A 21,070-nucleotide genomic window follows, 5' to 3' on the forward strand; every position below is an offset into this window, starting at 1 on the left:
GTCTCGATTTACATTAATTTTTTTATAGATGGGCAACAACTACTAAAAAAAATAATATAACGGCATGTTAAAAGATCTGAAATGGCAAACCGTAATGTAAATAATACATTTAGTAATTAGAATATATTTTACCATTAAAGCCACGAGGTGGCGCTGTAATCATCTCATAGTACTCATGGATCATGAGATTATTTGACAAATAAATTAGTGGATATGTGTTGTAAAATGTGAAATAAACTAAATTGAACTAAACTGAAGAGTGAACATTTGTTACTACTGTGTTACTTAAAAAAAAAAAAAAAGAAAAAAAAAAGATTTATTTTATTTTAGCCTCTTATTAAATCAGACGCCTATCCAGAGCCCTCTCTCTCTTTCTCCTGTGCATGTCTTTGATCACAGGTTTGGAAAAAGGCAGCTGTCGTGCTGCTCCCTCCCACAGAGCAGAAACAAACGCTATATTCATCTGCCTCTGAAACTCCCCGGAGCAACTTCAGAACAGACGGAGGACAATAATATCATTAAATGCAGCTGGACGCAGACACGCACACCGTCTGATCTGTTCCACCGTCCGTTCTTACAATGTGGAAGATCTGCGGTGTCCTGATCGCCTGGGCTCTGCTGCTCATCCTGAATGTGCGAGCTCAGTCTCAAAACAGGTAAGTTTGTTCAGTCATGATGCGCGCGCACTGAATGCTCATGTATGATCACAGCTAGCGGCCCGGCGGATCTCACATACGAAACCGCTGTGCATGCATGTCAAAGTTTTGTGATACATATAGGCTGTGTTGCAAAAATGAATGCTGCATCGATGCAGGTGTTTATTGTTCTTTCTTTTGTCTAGACAGACCTTCACGTGTGGTGGTAATATCACAGGAGAGTCGGGTGTTATCGGTAGTCAGGGTTATCCGGGCGTCTATCCGCCGAATACCAAATGCGTATGGAGAATTACTGTAAGTAGCAGCTAACTGATTTATTATGTATTCGGATAGCTGAAATGCCGACTGTAACTGACATGCGCGTCTCAAAGCTAATATAGTTAAACCATATTTGCATTTCCTGAAGAAAATATTAGTGCCCTGCAGCAGCAAAAAAGAATTCGGTTTGAGGCTTTGGCACTGTGGAAATTAAATATAACAGTTGCCATGTTAAAGGGGCTATGGTTAAAACACGAATCAGAATTCACTATAGCAAAATTGACCAATCAGAATGAATTAGATTCGATTTTGAATGACGAACATTATCGCCTTTGAATATAATACCTTTCTGTATATAAAAAAGTATAACTCAAATAAGTTTGAATATGCAGTATTCATGAAGTAGTTTGCAAACAATCATTTGTAATCTGTAACCTTTCATTTGCAAGTCACGTGACTTTTTCACTTATCAACATTATTTATGAGTAATCTGAAGCTTGTTTCTGCCACATAATAAAAAAATATTTTTTTTCTCAGAAAAGGGAGTTCCCACAATTGCGACCTCACAACACCATAAGGACAAATAATAATGATAATAATAATAATAATAATAATAATTCAAGATTGTGTGATATAAACACACAATTCTGTCTTTTTTCCCTCTCAATTGCAAGTTTATATCTTGCAGTTCTGACTTTATTTCTCGCAGTTAGATATAAACTCAGAATTGTGGGGTATAAACCTGGAATTGTGAGAAATAAAGTCAGCATTGTGAGATATAAGCTTGTAATTGCAAGAAAAACAATCAGATTGTTTAGGAGATACAAATTTGCAAATACCATTCTTATTTTTTTTATTCCGTGGTAGAAACAAGCTTCCATAATAATCAGTGGGTCAAGTAATGGTGAAGAATACAAAAACACATGAACAGAGAAACCAAGAAAAAAAAAATCTGTTACATAGCAGGTAAACAGAAAACACTTTACAGATCTCAAGTTAGCATAGAACCTTACCAAATCTAACATTTGTGGAGATTTATGTTTTTAATCCACAATCCATCAGTTTGTCCAGGAATGTATCCATACACACATAGCATAGGTATCTACAGAACTTCATTGAATACAGTGCATTGCTGTGATGAACATTGTTCAATAAGTACAAAGTTTGTGTTTTAGACAATCTCTAACAAGTCAGTTTTTTCAGATTTTTTAAATTTAATCTTAAAAAGTTTATAAACAACAAAAACAGATATCCTAACAGCTAAGGCTGAATTGATCAATGTCCATGTTTGAATATGTCTGAATGTTTTGTGGGTAAATAAAAAAAGAAGAAGTAAAATGTAGTTCTGCATTGCATGTACTGTAATGATGATGCAATAGAAAGTCGTGGCAAGAATCAGTGTGTGTCTGGTTGTGATCTCCATCTGGTTTGGCTGCTGGCCACATTACATCCTTGTGGCAACTCCAGACTCATTCTAGCATTTTATTGCATTGCCGTCATTGCATATAAGAGACTTAATTGGTGACCACTCTGACTAAGAGAGATTGTCCACTTTATTTTAAGAATCTTAATTAGGGCAGAACCTGATTTCCATGTTGCTGCAGTAAAAAATAAATAAATAAATAATATGCTTATTAGTTTGCATTTCACTGTTTTTATTCTTTTTGAGAGATGCTGAATCTGTTTTTGTGCAAGTGAGATGAGTAAATGCATGTTCACATTTAGCCTAGATCTACAATAACCATCATGTTCACATAACGCCTCAGCACTTATGATTTCTCTAAAAATGAGGACAGGAGAGCTGTCAGCCAATAAATGGGAAAACAAAGTAACTTGCGTTACTTTATTTGAAAAGGTAACTCAGATGTTTAGTTGTAAATTTAAAAGCAATATGTGTTACTTTACTCGTTCCTTGAAAAAGTAATCTGATTACGTAACTTGTGTTAATTGTAATGTATGAGCCTACATATTTGTTAGTATAATACTTTGGAAAGATTTCATAGTCATGGTTCTTGAAGTATTTTTCCATTCATTCTCTCCATAGGCTTCTGATAAACAATCTTGAGTAAAACATTTTAAGCCATGAACCAAAGCAATCATGAGATGCATCACAACATTACAAACTTAGTCATTTGAAAAATGCTAAGAAATTACAAAAAAGTATTTAATTTTTTTTTTTTGAGTTTAAATTAAGAAATTTCTTCAGACACTGCAACAGTCATACTATGTCGTCACTCTGCAGCATCTTTTTTAAAAACCTAATTCAAAATATTTCCAAAATGTTAAAAGAAAATATACAATCTACTCCACATTAATGCAATCCTGCTACATAACATATCTCTTTTCTATTGAATGTTTTCATGTGATACATATTCGCAGCGCTGAGTTCACCAAACTTGAACTTTGGAACACAGCAAAATTTGTAAAAACTTGCGTATGAATGGAAGTCAGTGGAACGAAAAGTGTCGTGTGATCACCCCTTTAATATCACAGTGAAATCATGTTTTTTTTTTTATGGAATATTGCAGTATTCATCATAAATGATTTATCCCGATTAACAAAATCAAGTCCCGCCTTTCATGTTTTCTTGTTTGAGAAGCAGTTTCACTCGGATATACGTCACAAAAGAGAAGAATAGGCTATCACAACTTCTATCTCATGCCAACCCCATGAAGCACTGAAAATTACGTATTTAAATTAAAAATGTTAGTACAATATAAACGGATGACTATCAGTGTAAAGTAATTGTTTAAAATGTGTGTATCAGATGTCTTTAGAACAGTAGTGCATTCGGTCACATTTTAGTTTAGGGTCCAATTCTCACTATTAACGAACTATTAACTATGACTTTTGCCTCAGTAAACTCCTAATTATTGCTTATTAATAGTTAATAAGGTAGTTGTTAAGTTTAGGTATTAAATAGGATTAAGGGTTGTAGAATATGGTCATGCAGAATAAGGCATTAATATGTGCTTTATAAGTACTAGTAATAAGCCAATATCCTAGTATTATGCATGCCAATAAGCAACTAGTTAATAGTGAGAACTGGACCCTAAACTAAAGTGTTGCCGATCATTCTTATGGGTCTCAATATGACATCTGCTTCTTGCAGGTTCCAGAGGGCAAAGTGGTCGTCCTCTCATTTCGTTTTCTTGACTTAGAGAGTGACAACCTGTGCCGATATGATTATGTGGATGTTTATAGTGGCCACGGCAATGGACAGCGTCTCGGCCGCTTCTGTGGGACGTTCAGGCCGGGAGCCCTCGTTTCCACAAGCAACAAGATGCTCATACAGATGATGTCTGATGCCAATACAGCTGGTAGCGGCTTCTTGGCTGTGTACTCTGCTGCCAACCCTAATGAACGGGGTAAGAACATCTTAAAAATGGACCATATATTTGGCAGCTAATAAGATGTTTTGTTCTGTTCAACTCAGTAAGCCAAAAGAGTTTATTAGGTGTTTTAAAGGACTAGTTCCCCCCAAAATGAAAATTCTGTCATCATTTACTCACCCTCATGTCTTTCCAAACTTATAAGACTTTTGAAACACAAATAAAGATATTTTTAAGGAAATCTGAGATATTTCTGTCCCTCCATTGAAAGTCTATTCACCCAAAACTCTGGTTGAAAGCATTCATAAAGAGATCATACAAAAAATCCATGTGAATCGAGCGGTTTAATCCAAGTCTTCTGAAGAGGCACGCTCACTTTATATGATGAACAGATTTAATGTAGGCTTTATTCACATAAACATTGATCAGCACTCAAATATGGTAAACATAAGCTCAATTGTACTTGATGCGTGAGAACAAACCTCATTGGTTCTTGTGGAAGCTCAAATGTGCTGCGTAACATGAGAACGAACCTCATTGGTTCTTGCGGAAGCTCAAATGTGCTGCGTAACACAAGAATGAACCTCATTGGTTCTTGCGGAAGCTCAAACATGCTGCGTAACACAAGAATGAACCTCATTGGCTCTTGCGGAAGCTCAAACATGCTGCGTAACACGAGAATGATCCTCATTGGCTCTTGCGGAAGCTCAAACATGCTGCGTAACACGAGAATGAACCTCATTGGCTCTTGCGGAAGCTCAAACATGCTGCGTAACACGAGAATGATCCTCATTGGCTCTTGCGGAAGCTCAAACATGCTGCGTAACATGAGAACGAACCTCATTGGTTCTTGCGGAAGCTCAAATGTGCTGCGTAACACAAGAATGAACCTCATTGGTTCTTGCGGAAGCTCAAACATGCTGCGTAACACGAGAATGAACCTCATTGGCTCTTGCGGAAGCTCAAACATGCTGCGTAACACAAGAATGAACCTCATTGGCTCTTGCGGAAGCTCAAACATGCTGCGTAACACAAGAATGAACCTCATTGGCTCTTGCGGAAGCTCAAACATGCTGCGTAACATGAGAACGAACCTCATTGGTTCTTGCTGAAGCTCAAATGTGCTGCGTAACAAGAATGAACCTCATTGGCTCTTGCGGAAGCTCAAACATGCTGCGTAACATGAGAACGAACCTCATTGGTTCTTACATGCTTAACTCACATGGATTTATTTAACTATCTCTTTATGAACTTTTTGAAACGTCAGAGTTTTGGGTAAATAGACTGTAATGGAGAGACAGAAATCTCTCAGACTTCATTAAAGATGAACGAAAGTCTTATGAGTGTGGGACGACATGAGGGTGAGTAAATGATGACAGAATTTTCATTTTTGGGTGAACTAACCCTTTAAGGATTAGTTCAACAGTTTGTTTGTTATTTGTTTTTGATTGTAATTTGGTGTTTATATACAATCATACTGGTCAGCTCTTCCAAAATATGATCCATGTTTCTGTCCATAAACTCAGATGCTATTACGCTTGGATTGTGTTTACGTGGGCAAAGGTCAACTTTAATGAGCAGTTAAGAGCTATTAAACATCTGACAGCTCCTAGAGAAGTCAGAGGTCAGTATAACGCTAGCTGGAGAAAAGAAATGGATCTTTAATGCCCCAATATAAACCGTTTCCGTTCAGTAAATCACTGAAAGACCTTGTCGATTCACACAAAAGTAAGAAAAACCTGGTTTTACTTTGACTAGTTAAAGAAAATGGGATTTTCTCTGCAGGGTCTGACAGTTGATTTAGAACACTCTGGAGGAAGCTGGAGAACATTGCTGTGTATTTCATGGCATGATGTGGAATTTCTCACAGACGTTTTCCCAGTGAATCCGTGATTGGTCAGACCTCCAGGGGCTGTCTTGCTCACTGAGTAACTGTATAAGTGACGAGACGTCTGCTTGGCTGAAGCAAGACAGCTGGAATGTTAATGATTTAGATTGTGTCTCTGTTTTTTTGTAGTTGACGGACAGCTGATGCGTGTTGGAAACAATGGTAGCTTGCTGTTAGAGCCACACGATTAATTGTTTCTCGATTCAAACACCCATGCAATCTTATTCCTAATGACAACGATTCAGCTACGTCTATCAAACCTTTGACGCACACGATCACAGCAAACATTCAAATCTGTGTTTGTTGGCGCTGCCGCTGACCCAGCTAGAGAGCAGTAGTCATGTATACTGTAGGTATGAAACAGCTTCACAAACAGTCTTTTCAACCACACAAGTATCACTATTTCTGTGTTACAGTAATTTAAATGATCACAGAAGTATAAACACTAATGTCTAAAGTAGCGTTCAAAATAGAAGAAAAAAAACCTTTTCTGTTTTGAAAGTAACTTGACACTTCGAATAAAGATGGTATAGATTACATCATTACTTACTGGTGAATCGAGACTGTCTTTATTTGAAGCTTCATGTTACTTTCAAAAGGTGTTTTACAGAGACTGTTCAAAATCATTGAATCATTAATTTGAGAGATTCATTAAAAAATGATGAGTAATCCAATTTTTTTAATCAATAATACTTTTTTGTCAGAACCTCTAGTAAATGATATGTTATTTTGTTTAGCTGTCTATTCAGAATCGTAGGGGAATCGTGATCTCTGTAAAAATAAATAAAGACTTTAATTTATCCAGAATTGTACAGCTCTTCTTGCAGTCATCACACCACTGATGAAATCAGGTTTAAGTTTTGTGCTAAAAGCTGTGCCAGTGCTTATTTTGGTCACCCACTGTGTGAGTCTTATGAAAAAGGGTCATATTTCATTTGTCTTTTTTTTCTATTAAATTCATTAGAATCATACATTTTCATTAGATTCATTAAATTTCTTTACTGTAATACAGTGATTTGTTCTGTATAAAAACCGTTATACAAATGTTTCATTAAAGATACACTATGTCAGTTTTGGCGCTCTAGCGGTTAATAAACAAAACTGCATGTGTCTTGTGGAAGAACATTGTAGCCTGAGCTAATTCTCCCTGTTTATGTATGGAAACTTCCTGTTAACAACGATGTTCTAAAAACGGAAAAGTTTTTCCTTTGCATTTTTCACGTACAGACAACACCATTGTCAAAATGATGTCCGTTCACACGGATCTGCGAAAAAGGCTAAAAACGCTGTATTCTGCTGCCAGGCCAGTAGTAAAGAAACTATGCGCCTATAGACTGAACACGTAATATGCATGCGCATAACGTCACCGTTTTCACAAATTTCACAAAATGTCACAAATTTCACAAATCAGTGTTCAAAAGTTTGTGTTTTCAGGCCCCCAAAATGCCATTGTTGTGTAAATGAATGTCCAAAACGCATAAAAAGTTATCAGTTTTTAAAAACAGTCGTGTAAACGGCCCCTACAATAGTCTGAATATAAACACTTATTATAGGTGTATCGTAGTGATTCAGGTTTAGACAAAAACATGGGTTGGAAGATGGATTTATGTACTCTCTCATTATATAAATTTTGAACAAAAAAAAAAAAGTTACAAAGTGTACCTTTAAAATTAGTGTACATTATTGTAAACCTACAAATGGCTTCCTTGTATTTGAATTTGTGACATGGACTTTCCTTGTGATCTTGGAGTGAAACATGATTGGAAACATTTATGATGGGTCTAGTGACTTTCAATCTTTTTAGTATAGCATAGCAATCCAAAAATCCTGTTTAAAATGGCAGAGAGGTTTATAGTGCAATTTCATCATATTTTCTGGGTTAAAAATAGGCTTAGCACCTTTTAATATGCGCACCAAAATCAATACACACTGCTTTCGTTGGCATGCAGTTCTAGAAGCATCAGCTTTGGATAAAGGGCTTTGGCAGCTGTGTTGAAGGATTAAGGCAGGAACTGCACGCTGGGACCAACAAGTCTGTAAACTCTCTCGTAATGACAAGACTGTAGGGAAGTACATTTTAGAGTCCGCCAATGATGGTACTGTGCAATTATCTCATGCATTCCTTTTAATTAGGGGTGAACGACCTCACACTGGATGCCTGGTCTATGTTTAGCGTTTCTCTCGTGGAGTTTAGGAAACATTTCCTAAACGTCTGTCTGAATGGATGTTTACAGGGGATCAGTACTGTGGTGGGAGATTGATGAAGCCATCAGGAACCTTCAAGACCCCTAACTGGCCAGAGAAAGACTATCCTGCTGGAGTCACGTGTTCTTGGCATATAGTAGCACCCAAGAACCAGGTGGACTCATCATTATTTTATTTTTTTATCCTTTTATCCATTGGCTACAAAAACAATTAATGGCTTAACAGACAATCAATAGTATTATCGATTTGACTGCACTGCAACATTTGTAGAGAATTGATCTGGATAGTGACTCTAAGGGTGTGTTCTCACTTGTACTTCAGTTCTCTTGGTTCTTTTTGGTCCAGACCAAAAAAACAAACAAAAAAGGCATTTAGTCCTGGTTCGCTTGGCGTTCACACTGTCATTTTTAAGACCAAACCTAAATGTACAGTACCAGTCAAAAGTTTGGAAACACTACTATTTTTAATGCTATTGCAAGAAGTCTCTTATGCTCATCAAGCCTGCAGTTAAAAACAAAAAACAAACAAAAAAAACAGTAATATTATGAAATATTATTACAATTTAAAATAATGGTTCTCTTTTTTAATATACTTTAAAATGTAATTTATTTTTGTGATGCAAAGCTGAATTTTCATCAGCAAGTACTCCAGTCTTTGGTGTCTTATGATCCTTCAGAAATCATTCTAATATGATGATTTGATACTCAGTTATTATCAATGATGGAAACAGTTGTGCTGTTTAATATATTTTTTTGGAATACTTTTTTCAGGATTCATTGATGAGTAAAACGTTAACAGCATTTATTCATAAAAACAGCATTTATTCAAAATAAAAACATTTCTAACAATATAAATCGTTACCATCACCTTTTATCAATTTAACGCATTCTTGTTGAATTAAAGTACTAATTTCTTTAAAAAAAAAATAGTTATTGTTCCCAAACTTTTGAACGGTAGTGTATATTGTTACAAAAGATTTCTATTCTAAATAAATACAGTTCTTTTTAACTTTTTATTCATCAAATAATCCTGAAAAAAGTATCTCAGGTTATAAAAAAATATTAAGCAGCACAACTGTTTCCAACATTGATCATAAATCAGCATATTAGAATGATTTCTGAAGGATCATAAGACACCAAAGACTGGAGTACTTGCTGATGAAAATTCAGCTTTGCATCACAAAAATAAATTACATTTTAAAGTATATTAAAAAAAAGAACCATTATTTTAAATTGTAATAATATTTCATAATATTACGTTTTTTTTTTTTTTTTTTTTTTTTTTTTAACTGCAGGCTTGATGAGCATAAGAGACTTCTTTCAAAAGCATTAAAAATAGTAGTGTTTCCAAACTTTTGACTGGTACTGTATGTTTTGCAATGGAACTTCCAAAACAATGCCGTTTGCTGGGCTAAACGTGCTTGTTGTATGCGCATAGATATGATGATATTTCTACCAACAGAAGAGCTTTCAAAATGTGTAAAGGAATCAAAACAGTGAATGCAATGAGACACAGTTCTGACACAGTCCCAAACTGTGGGCAACATACAGTAGCTCCAGACGAGACAAGAAAAACCATGTATGCCCGAGTTGTCCTTTTTATGGTCACATCTTGTGACACCACGACCAGTTTTTGATTCGTTTAGATGTCTTTGGTCCATGTTGCGTTCATATATCAGTCTAACCACACCAGAGTTTGTTTGGAATAGGATTGAGACCAATTTTTTCAGCAGTCTCAGTCCACTTGTTTGGTGCGCACCAGGGTTCGGATGGCAGCATTCATGCTTATTCAAATGAACCACTAGAGTTTTAATCGAACCAAACCTGCCAAGTGTGAACACACCCTAACTTTGCAACATTGACACTGTTATTGAACTAAATTGAATTAACATTGAACTGACTTGAGCTGAATAATGACAATATTTTCTTCTTTATAGCTGCTTATAGCAGAATTTAAATTTTCATAATTGATGAACTTTGCAACTTTGATATTGAACTGAAATAAAACAACACTTAACTAAATTGAGCTGGATAAAAACACTATATTCTTTTGTAGTGCGGTCTTACACCTGAAATTGAATTAGATTCATTATTAATTTTACAACATTAATACTTATTTTCCTGTTTATCACAGTGAAGCTGCTTTGAAACAATCTGTATTGTATAAACCGCTATATAAATAAATGTAACTTGACTACAACCATGAATGATACCTCACAATATAATTATTTTTCTAAGCTTTTCGACTTAAGATTTTTACCTGGAGGATATTAAAATGGGTGAAAAAATCCCAGTTTTACAAGTAGTGTTGATTAAAAGTGTAATGCCATCATTATTTCAGATATTCCTTAATCGTGTTTCGCATTTAGCTTAAACATTTGTCCTTTTTTACAGATTATAGAGGTAAAATTTGAGAAGTTTGATGTGGAGCGGGACAACTATTGCCGTTACGATTACGTAGCAATTTTTAATGGTGGAGAAATCAACGACGCTAAAAGAATTGGGAAATATTGTGGCGACAGTCCACCAGCGTATGTATCAATGCATCATATATATCATATCAAATGTATTACATCAGTCCTTTGCTCTATATTCAAGATATAAACATGCTGCTGTTAGCAATACTTCTTTATTTGCACTTCACATTCTGTGTATCTCTCTGCTTTAGGCCTGTGTTCTCAGAGGGGAATCAGCTCTTCATTCAGTTCCTCTCAGATCTCAGTTTAACAGCGGATGGCTTTATTGGTCATTACAAATTTAGACCAAAGAAGTTTCCCTCCACAACCGTTCCACCAACCACGACAGCACCACCCACTACCACTAGACCTATACGTAAGTATTCTCCCTAATCATGCTGCATGTGAAAAGTGCAATGTGCTCTGATTGGTCGGCTAGAACAGTGTGTTGTGATTGGTCAACTTCTTCGAGCGTGTTTCAGAAATGTCACGCCCCTTACCATAATCACGAGTTTCAATGCTCCACTAACGCAACTCAACCAGGCCTTGCAATGGCGACGTTTCAGGGTGTTCAGAAACAGTGTGCACTGATATCCAGAATAACTCCCTTTGTAGAACTTTTTCATGCTTAAACAGCAACATTACACACTAAAGAAAGTTGAAAATGTAAAAAAAAAAAATAGGTCCTATTTAAAAGCCAATGACTACTCATTAAACATCCCTACTCAAAAGACCAACCTGGATTTACCTGCTGCCATGTTAACGGTTTCAGCCATTTGTCACCAGCCATTCCGGTTTTCCGCAAGATGAAACTAGTCACATTAGAAATTAATGAATTAGCTTTCTAGCACCTTATGAAACTGCAGTCATATGAGGCAACATGTAATCGCATTGTACATCTGCTACATACACGTGTTCAGTCCATTAGATGAAGATGTAGTGGAAAGTAAATGATGCAAGGTCACTCAATGCAAGCCTGCCAATGAGAGATGGAACAAAAAGGACAATTCCTGACACTGTGCATTTGATAATGTTGCTGGCAAAATCATTCTTAATCAGTATTTGTGTCATGTTTTCCAGTAAAAGTAATATTAAATAAAAAATTTGCTTCAGAAGCAATATTCCACTGGATTAAGACTTTTTCAGAAAATTTAAATCTGACCACAGTTGCTCTTCATTATTTGTCTTTGGCTAGGGGAAACAAAAGGGAAATTAATACTTGAAGCTAAACTGTCTTTTTTTCTTTTTTTATAAATGCTCTTATTTTTAACTTTCCTGAGTTCTGAGTCCTGAAAACAATTTATCAGGGTTTGCACAAAAATATGAAGCAGCACAGCTGTTTTCAACATTGATAATAATAAGAAATGCTTCTTAAACACCATGTCAGCATATTATAATGATTTCTGAAGGATCATGTGATACTGAAGATTTGAGTAATGATGCTGAAAATTTAGATTTCCTAACATTTCCAAAATTTGCCATTTGTACACAATCAGGGAATTATGTGAAAAGCATTTAAACATTGTTAAATTATTTTAAATAGTGTTAAATAGAGCTGGGAGTACAACACTGTTACAATACTAAAAATGTACTGATATTATTTGATGCATATCATTTAATCTAAATTGAATTACTTAAATTGTTTAATTTAATTAAGTAAAAATATAATCGACAGACAGGACATTAAGGCAAATTCCATCCTTTTGTTCTTCGATATTGGCTTTAATATCCAATTTCCGGAGCTTGAACCTAACCCACACTTTCTCACTTTTTGCACGCGTGTACTAAAAGACAAACTCCGCTGGCTCAGAGTCAGCATGCTACAGTAAAACTTCTTGAAGTTTTTTTTTTGCTATCTCTGCTCTCCTCTCCAGCTTTGAAGTATTCTGCAGCGCTGTGTCAACAGAAATGCAAACGGAAGGGAACCCCTGAGAGCCACTACTGTTCCAGCAACTTTGGTAAGAGCAGCACTCTGCAGTTGATACTAACTTTTTTGCTGACACATGAAGACAAACACGCAAAAGCGCAAAGTGAGGTGGGAATTTGTAGGTGGGGGGCATCAGAATAAGTGGAAACAAGCAGTGATTGTTCACATTTAGTCTATAATCTTGTACTCTTCACAAGGTGCATGTTTTTATGGCTCTTTTTCAGCATGCTATCTTTGGCCTGCTGGTTTGTCAACGTGTTTCAAAAGATTCCTTGAGCATTTTTTGCCCTCAGCACAGTGGATTTGTGTGTGGGATACAGTGCTCTAGTGTAAATAGACTGCAGTGGACTGTGGATAAACCGCTGGTAAATGGGAGTGTTGATTCAGTCAAGCTCTTTGACCGCAGTCGCTGCCCCTGGAACAGGTCTGCAATGTTCACGACCAGGAGCGAGTAGATATTTCATTATGATTTCTGCTGTTTACTTGGATTTGCATATGGGGAAATCCTGTGGTTGGTGGAAACCAGAGTCATGATGAGAAACAAGACCTGAATGTGAACGAAGGTGGAAAATTACATGCACATCAAGTCATATTGCTTTAATCACACCCTTTATGTACTGTGGAAATGGATGAACACAAGTTTATGAAAATAAATGTTCAAATAATGGGCCTAAGCCATATTTAACATATCCTAATTTTACCATTTTTAAACTACTACTACTACTATTTGGTCTATCAGGAGGAGTTGATTTTGAAGTTATGTAATCAGATTACTTTTTTCAAGTAACTACTAAAGTAATGCACTACTTTTAACTTTACAATAAAATATCTGAGTTACATTTTCAAATAAGTAACAGAGGTTACATTGCTTTCCCATGTATTGACTGACACCTCTGCTGTCCCCATTTTGAAAGAAATCGTGAGTAAATAATAATAATAATTTCTCAAAATGAATAAAAACTGTAATAATTAAATGTTAACACAAATATACTTTGTATTTCATCTCCCTTTTTTGACCAATGTCTTAAATACTGCTGACCTTCAATGATCCAATTCAACCATACTAACAAGCAAATATGACTTTTGATAAACATCTGTTTTTCGTTTTCATTTGTTTTTATTGCTTAAATAAGAGCGTTGAACTTTGTTCTCCTGCATTTGGTGTGAAAGGGTCTTTACACTTGCCAAAAATAGAACTTAGCAGTAGTGCAGGGGGTTCGCAATTAATGTTTGAAAACGAGTTCAGCCCAGATGAGGAAAAATAACACAAAATAACATAACACATTACCTTCCATAAAAAGTAACTAAATAACACAATTTTTTTTAACTTTTTTTAGGACGTAACACAATATTATAACACATTACTTTTAAAAATAACTTTCCCCAACACTGCTAAGAGAAAAATACAAAAATAAAGAAAATCCCCCAAATGAAGATAATTCAATCACATTCTAATTTGTGGTCTCTAACGCGTTGTTTTTATCTTTTTGACATTTTAGTTATCACTGGAACCGTTATCACCGCTGTAACGCGAGAAGGTAGCATGTACGCCACCATCTCCATAATCAATGTCTACAAGGAAGGTAACCTTGCTATCCAGCAGGCTGGCAAAACCATGAGCACAAAGATTGTCATCCTTTGCAAGAAGTGCCCCTACGTCAGACGAGGTGAGTGCCTGCCTCAGCTTGTTGTAAACAGTAACACCTAAGCCCAACGTATACTAGTGTACGTGCACAGATATATGCAAAGCCTTTCAAAGTATTATCCATTTGACGCATGCGCATCACGATTTGCACTACCCTTCTGGTCTACAGGAGATCACCTGAAAAATATCTCCCCATGAGTTATAACCCATATACACATCTTTTTAATATTTTAGGTTAGAGTTGTACAAATGTGGGTACTTTCTAACCTCACTGCCCAATCTCTCATCCACGTAGCCGTCCATTGTTGTTGTAGCTGGCACAAGCTTCTGTCTCTGTTTATTCAGTTTATTCTTTGACTACCTCGTGAATCAACGACCTTGGGGCACTGTTGTACGGTGACCGAGAGAGCTCAACATGCTGCAACTGAAGAAAACGCATGCAAATAGAGAAAACACCAGCAAAATTTGTTGCCAAATTAATTTAATTAAGAAAACATCTTCATCAGTTTGACAACACATGTGCTGCAAATACTCACAATGCAACCAAATACAGAAACGTGCTGTAAGCAGCATAAAGCTCAACACGCTGCAAATGAGGAAAACATGCAAATAGAAAAAACACCAGCAAATTAAGAAAACATCTTTATTTTAACAGCAAGTGTGCTGCAAATGCTCACAACACAATCAAATACAGAAATGCGCACAAATACAGAAATCTGCATGCGTTTTCTTCAGTTGTAGCACGTTGAGCTCTCTCGGCCACCGTACTGTTGACACATTGTGGACAAACGAATTATTGCAAAAAAACAAACATTTCAGTGCATGTGCACTGGTGTGTACAAAGTGTGTGCAGTTAGAAAACTTGGGCTGCTGTCCGTACTGTGTTGATAATAAAATTCACGTCACACGCACTGCACACAGACCCTAGAGAATGTGTAAAAAGTGAAGTATACTTTGGGCTTAATGTGCTAGACAGTTTTATCTGCCACAGACATCAGCTAAAACACATTAATGTAACCTCTCATGTTGAATAAGTAGTTGTGTTCCTGTTAGTAATGCTTGTTTGCTTTTCGGTGTGTACAAATAAAGGAATATTTCAGGTTGTTTTCCACAAACTATAATAATTTCCAACAGGCTTGCTATTGAACTAACTGTGAGCTTAATTTTTTTGTAAGATTTAAAAAAAAAAATGTTTGCAAAACATAAGGTTGGCTGGTTCTATTTTGGTTATGAAAAACTGATAGCTTAAAATATTAAGCCTAAAAAAACTAAAGTATGAACTTAAAAACTGTTGCCTTTCCAAGCAGCTAGTTTCTCTTTAAGGTGCATTCAGTAGTTTGGTGTTTATTACAGTGTTCCTCATCTGCTGCCACTGCTCTGTAGATACACCAATAGGCCGACCATAATGCTGTTTGGTGATGCAAAGAGTGAAAAACAGACAAAGCACACTTACTATCGTGCTTTACCAGTGGAGACAACAGTAGAATCAGTACCTGCATGACCGAAGAAGCAGAAAAGGCCAAAGTCAAAAAACAAGCATAAACATTGGTATGCATTCACAATGTGTAAATATTTGATGACAGAGGAAATCCTAAGTAGTGATGCCCTCATGGCTTTTTTGTTTTTGGACAGGAAAGGGAATTAATTATTGTGTAGCTCTCTCTAAGGCTACGTTCACACTGTCAGTGTTTGGGACTGACAACCGCATTTACTTTGTCCCATTCACACAGCAACTTACAGTAGCATCTCTAATACTGTCTGTATTAACGTGCAACTGGAGTCAAGCCCGTATTCTCCTACCAGTAATCATAGCTACTAATCTAATCATAGGTAATCATAGGTAAGACTGACTCTGGTGACTCTGTGATTCTAATACTGTTAGACTTAACCTCGGCTTTTGATACAGTTGATCATAATATTCTCTTATCCCGACTAGAATGTTTTGTAGGCATCCAGGGAACTGTCCTCAGTTGGTTTAAATCATATTTAACGAATAGAAGTTTCTCTGTTATACTGGGTAATTTTTCTTCCTCGCCTGCTCAACTCTCCTGTGGAGTGCTGCAGGGTTCAATTCTCGCACCCATTCTTTTTTCCCTGTATTTACTTTCTCTGGGCTCCATTTTCAGAAAGCATGGTGTATCATTTTACTGCTATGCAGATGATACCCAAATTTATTTACCTCTGAAACGCAACAAACATGCTGCTCTGAAATCTCTTTTTGCATGCCTAGATGAAGTGAAATTGTGTTTTTTATCAAAATTTCTTATTTCTGAATTAATCTAAAACCGAGGTTATAGTCTTTGGCCCCCATGAAAACTTTAAGAGCAGTAACATTGACCTGGATTACCTTGGTCCTTTTACTTGACAAATAAATGCAAATAAATAAATGCGGTGATTTTTTTCCAGTTATGTCTTCTCTCTAAGATTTAAATCCTCTCTCTCTGAGAAAACTCGCTCGTCTCCAATTAGTACAAAATACCACTGCAAAGTTCCTCAAAAGAAAACGTAAATTTGATCACGTTTCTCCAATTTTGAAATCGCTGCATTGGCTACCTGTGCATTTTAGAATTGAGTTTAAAATGATTCTCTTTGTTTTTAAATCCTTAAATAATTTGGCACCGAGCTATTTGTCTGAGCTACTCTGTCCATACAATCCCACACGAAATCTGAGGTCTGGTGATAAGAGACTTTTATCTGTCCCCAGATCACGATTAAAGTATAGAGGAGATAGAGCCTTTGCTATTGCTGGCCCTAGGCTGCGGAACAGCCTTCCGGTTTACATCAGATCGGCCCTCTTTAACTGTTTTTAAATCCTCTCTTAAAACCTACTTTTTTTCTTTAGCTTTTAATTCATTGTGAGCTTCTGTCATGAATGTGTGGTTTGCCCTTTTGTTCAGCACTTTGGTCAGCCATGTTTGCTGTTTTTAAATGTGCTATATAAATAAAAACAAACTTGAAACTTGATAGCGACCGTGACCAACTAGTGACAAATTAATACCAATAATGGCACTTGTCCATAAAACTGAAAAGTCGTATCACTTTTGAGGTGACGAGTCCAATCGAGCCACGAGTTAATTCATCAAATCTTCATTACCAACAGGTGACAGCATCTTTTATATCTTGTATGGAGAAAGGAGCATTTGAATTGGGCTTATGTTTGTCTCGAGTTACTTGCGCAACCCATGTTCTCTGATTGGGAACAAGATGCTGCATAGCGATGCCGAAATGGGAAAGGCCCTTGGGGTGGTTCTGATTGTCTGAAGCCCAATAGAATCGAGCCAATTTATTGGCTGATGGCATGGGCGCCACCTCAGCACAGCTACGTCACTCACTCTTGATGTAGTGAACCTGCATCAGCATCTCATTCCCTATTCAGACCACTCATTTACCACTGAGCAATTCTCCAAATACACCTGACTAGAAGATAGGGGCGTCCAGTAGGAAGACTTTCTATTTTTCACGAATCTCAGTGAGATTCAACCAAAAATGGCATTCAACATCCACCAAACCCACCATCATACCCCCAACCACATGTGCACTGTGCTTAGTCGCACACAGCGGCAGGTCAGGAAACCGCTGCGCCCCGAAACACTACAGAGGGAGGGGTTGGCAGAACGGGAAAAAGGCTGCTTCCAGGATCTTGAGATCTCGTAATGAAGATCCTTCTAATGGGGTGCAAATTAGATTGGCTGCACAGAAAATGCTCGTAGAGCTTAGATGACTGAAAATCATGAGGCTAGTAGGCTTTCAATGTTGAGCCTCTCAGTAGCATAGTTAGCACGTCTATGGGCTCAGTTTAGGTCGCACTTCCTAGCCGCTAGGTGGGAGAGCGTCGGCCGCAGGCCCAGAATCCTCCAAATCAGATGCTGCGGTGAATAAAACATCCTCCAATCCAAAGGAAACGCCATCGCGTACCTCTGAACTGGTGAATTTAGTTTTTCATAGCCTAGCGCTCGACGTCTGATTCCCGAGCCTCGGATTCATGAATGGCCTCAGCCGCTTCAAGCAAGCCTCACGTCGGTTAGCTTTTATGTTTAAAATTCTCACAAAACCTACAGCTAGAAGTGCCATAAATAGCCTCGCGAGCATACGACAGGCTTACCCTGCATGCTTGCAATGAAGCGAAAGCACTGTGGCTGGCAATGCTCACCGAGAGCAAGTTCCATTTTATACGGACGCTGAAGCACAAAGAGAGAATATCCTAAACGAAATCGTTTAACTAGCACGGCCAGATAAACCGCTTCTTCTGAAGAATAAAATCTGAGCAGATGGCTTGTTCACTATATCAAAAATGAGCGACGTATCGCTGCTGAGGCGGCGCCCACGCCATCAACCAATAAACTGGTGTGATTCGATTCAGGTTCAGACAATCAGCACCGCCCCAAGGGTGTTTCCCATTTCGTCATCTCTGTCTCTGTAATTTACCGAAAGCGAAACCACACATGATAATCCGCAACACATTGTAGACACGTGTTTATGCAGAGCAGCGGTCTCACACTCTATGACGTGAAAACTATTTGTCCAGTCCGTTTACATTCACACAGTGAAGTTTTTTTTTGAGAATACGATTGTGAAAATGTACAGCTGTGAGTTTGGTTATAGAAGATTTTAACTCCCGTAAATAACTGTACCATGTGTGAACGTAACTGTATCAAAGGGATAGTTCACACAAAAGTGAAAATCTTTTTCATGAAATCTGAGAGCTTTCTGTCCCTCCACTGACAGCCTATGTAACTACCACTTTCAAGCCCCAGAAAGGTAGTAAAGACAGCATTAAAGTAATCCATGTGACTTCAGTGGTTTAACCTCAGTTTTATGAAGTGACTCGAGTGCTTTGTTTGTGCAAAAAAACACAATTTACCATTTTATTAACAAAAGATTAATCTTCAATGCGCGTTCACGAGAGCACCAAGACGCATGCGTCTTGAGTTGACGCGAGAGCAGACAGTGCGTTAAGGTGTGTTGATGAAGATTTCTTTCTGGGGTTTGAAAGTAGTAGTTACATAGGCAGAAAATGAAGGGACAGAAAGCTCTCAGATTTAATTAAAAACAACCGTATTCTGCTGCTGTGTGAACATGGCCTAAAACTCACTAGTATCAGTGTAATTTCCATAAAACTCAGGAGAAGATCATGCTGATCCACATCGATAGATGGCAGTGCAGCGTTTAACACCATGGTATTGTACTTAAAGTACTCAAAGAACAGCAATGCTAATGATAGCTAAATAACTACTGAATGCACCTTTAAATAAACAGTTCAGACAAAAACTGAACTTTACTACACCTAGAAGAGGTGAGTTATGGAAATGTTAACTTTTTCGTAAAAAATAACCAAATGTGAGTTTGGAACAACAAGGGAGTAAAAAATGGCAAAATTTTTGGGTTAACTCACTGAGTTTAGTAATGATGATTTTTCATGACGAAATCTCACTGTCATATGTTTATACAGTATATAAACATATGGAGTGGATAGAGCGAGTGAGGCCCCAGAGAAAAGCTGATCCAAAGCCCCTCCTGAATGTCTCTGCCGTTCCGTCACTGCATTCAGGTTTTATTTGTGTGGTATCGCTAGGTTTGAACTACATCTTCATGGGCCAGGCAGATGAGGAGGGCCGTGGAATGATCGCCCCCCATCATTTTGTCATGGCTTTCAAGGCCAAGAACCAGAGGGCATTTAACATGCTGAAGAACAAACGTTGCTGAGCTTTTACGGAACATCTTTGGTCTTGAAATCCACTCATGGGTGTGTGATGTCTTCATATTTGCCCTGCATGTCCCAACTTCCTTCATCGCCCTCTTCTGAGGAGGCCGAGGACTGTTGAAGCACGTGGCACACACCTGGTTGGGCTCTCTTGGTTCCTACTTCTCTTCTTACTGTTGTGATGAGCATCAAACTGACAGCAAGAGCAAAAGTAATAAGACATGTCAAGAATACTGGAATGTAAAGAGCAAGATTATGGTGTTTTGAATGGCACAGTTTACAAGATATTTGTAGATTTTTGATCCAATAACAAAGTTAGAGGAGCTAAAAGGCAATAAATTAGTAGCACATCTTTGCTGTTTTTGAAATCATGCTGGATAATATTGAAATATTTTCAAAGAAACCTATTCTACCTATGAGGTGAATGTTAAGTTATAAATTATTTGTTTTATGAGAGGAAAAATAAAGTTCATTATCAGTTAAGTCTCAGATATTGTCTTCCTGTTTTTATTTAGTATTTTTTTATTTGTATTTTTGTAAATTAAATGCATTATTTTCCAGAATCAGATTTGTTTCAAGGAAGTTTTCAGTTGAAAATATTTAGGTAGTCCACATGTTCATGTCAGGACATCTGTTTCTAAAATTGCCTAGGGCTCATAGTGCTTGACTGTGAAGGGTACTATTCTAACATTTAACTCCTTAGTAAACTATTAAAAGGGCCATATTCTATAATTGTGTAACATTCTTTTTTTTCTCCCCTAATAAAGTTGCTCAATATTTATTGTGCCAGAAACAGCTGTGACCATTTTACATACTCTCTCTGATCATTAGAATTAAGTAGACTGTCACTGTGAACTGAGTAACAATGTCCCAGTAATGAATAATGAACAGGTGTTGGCATGTAAATGTGGGTACATTTCTGAATGACCTACTTTTTTGCTGCCAATTAGCTAGAAAAGTAAAGTTTTTTTCAACCTTGAAAGCCTTGCCTACAGTTTACTCG

The 21,070-nt window shown here is 37.1% G+C and overlaps 1 protein-coding gene across 1 annotated transcript; it reads left to right on the forward strand.

The window, feature by feature from the left end:
* Positions 1-379: 379 nt before the first annotated feature.
* On the forward strand, positions 380-21,046 carry pcolce2b (procollagen C-endopeptidase enhancer 2b). The gene is made up of 9 exons (XM_079863258.1): positions 380-656; positions 842-950; positions 4,027-4,282; positions 8,369-8,493; positions 10,733-10,869; positions 11,007-11,170; positions 12,669-12,752; positions 14,221-14,388; positions 19,939-21,046. Exons 1-9 carry the CDS (start codon positions 580-582, stop codon positions 20,067-20,069), a joined length of 1,251 nt encoding a protein of 416 aa, XP_079719384.1. The 5' UTR covers positions 380-579; the 3' UTR covers positions 20,070-21,046.
* The last annotated feature ends 24 nt before the right edge of the window (positions 21,047-21,070 follow it).

The sequence above is a fragment of the Squalius cephalus genome (assembly GCF_949319135.1).
Source record: "Squalius cephalus genome assembly, chromosome: 25".
Taxonomy (NCBI): Eukaryota; Metazoa; Chordata; class Actinopteri; order Cypriniformes; family Leuciscidae; genus Squalius; species Squalius cephalus.

Bases quoted from the DNA above. Each gene is read 5' to 3' on its own strand.
- pcolce2b (XM_079863258.1), top strand. From the start codon at position 580: ATGTGGAAGATCTGCGGTGTCCTGATCGCCTGGGCTCTGCTGCTCATC. The intron at 657-841 runs GTAAGTTTGTTC...TCTTTTGTCTAG, and splicing joins CGAGCTCAGTCTCAAAACAG to ACAGACCTTCACGTGTGGTG. The intron at 4,283-8,368 runs GTAAGAACATCT...GGATGTTTACAG, and splicing joins TGCCAACCCTAATGAACGGG to GGGATCAGTACTGTGGTGGG.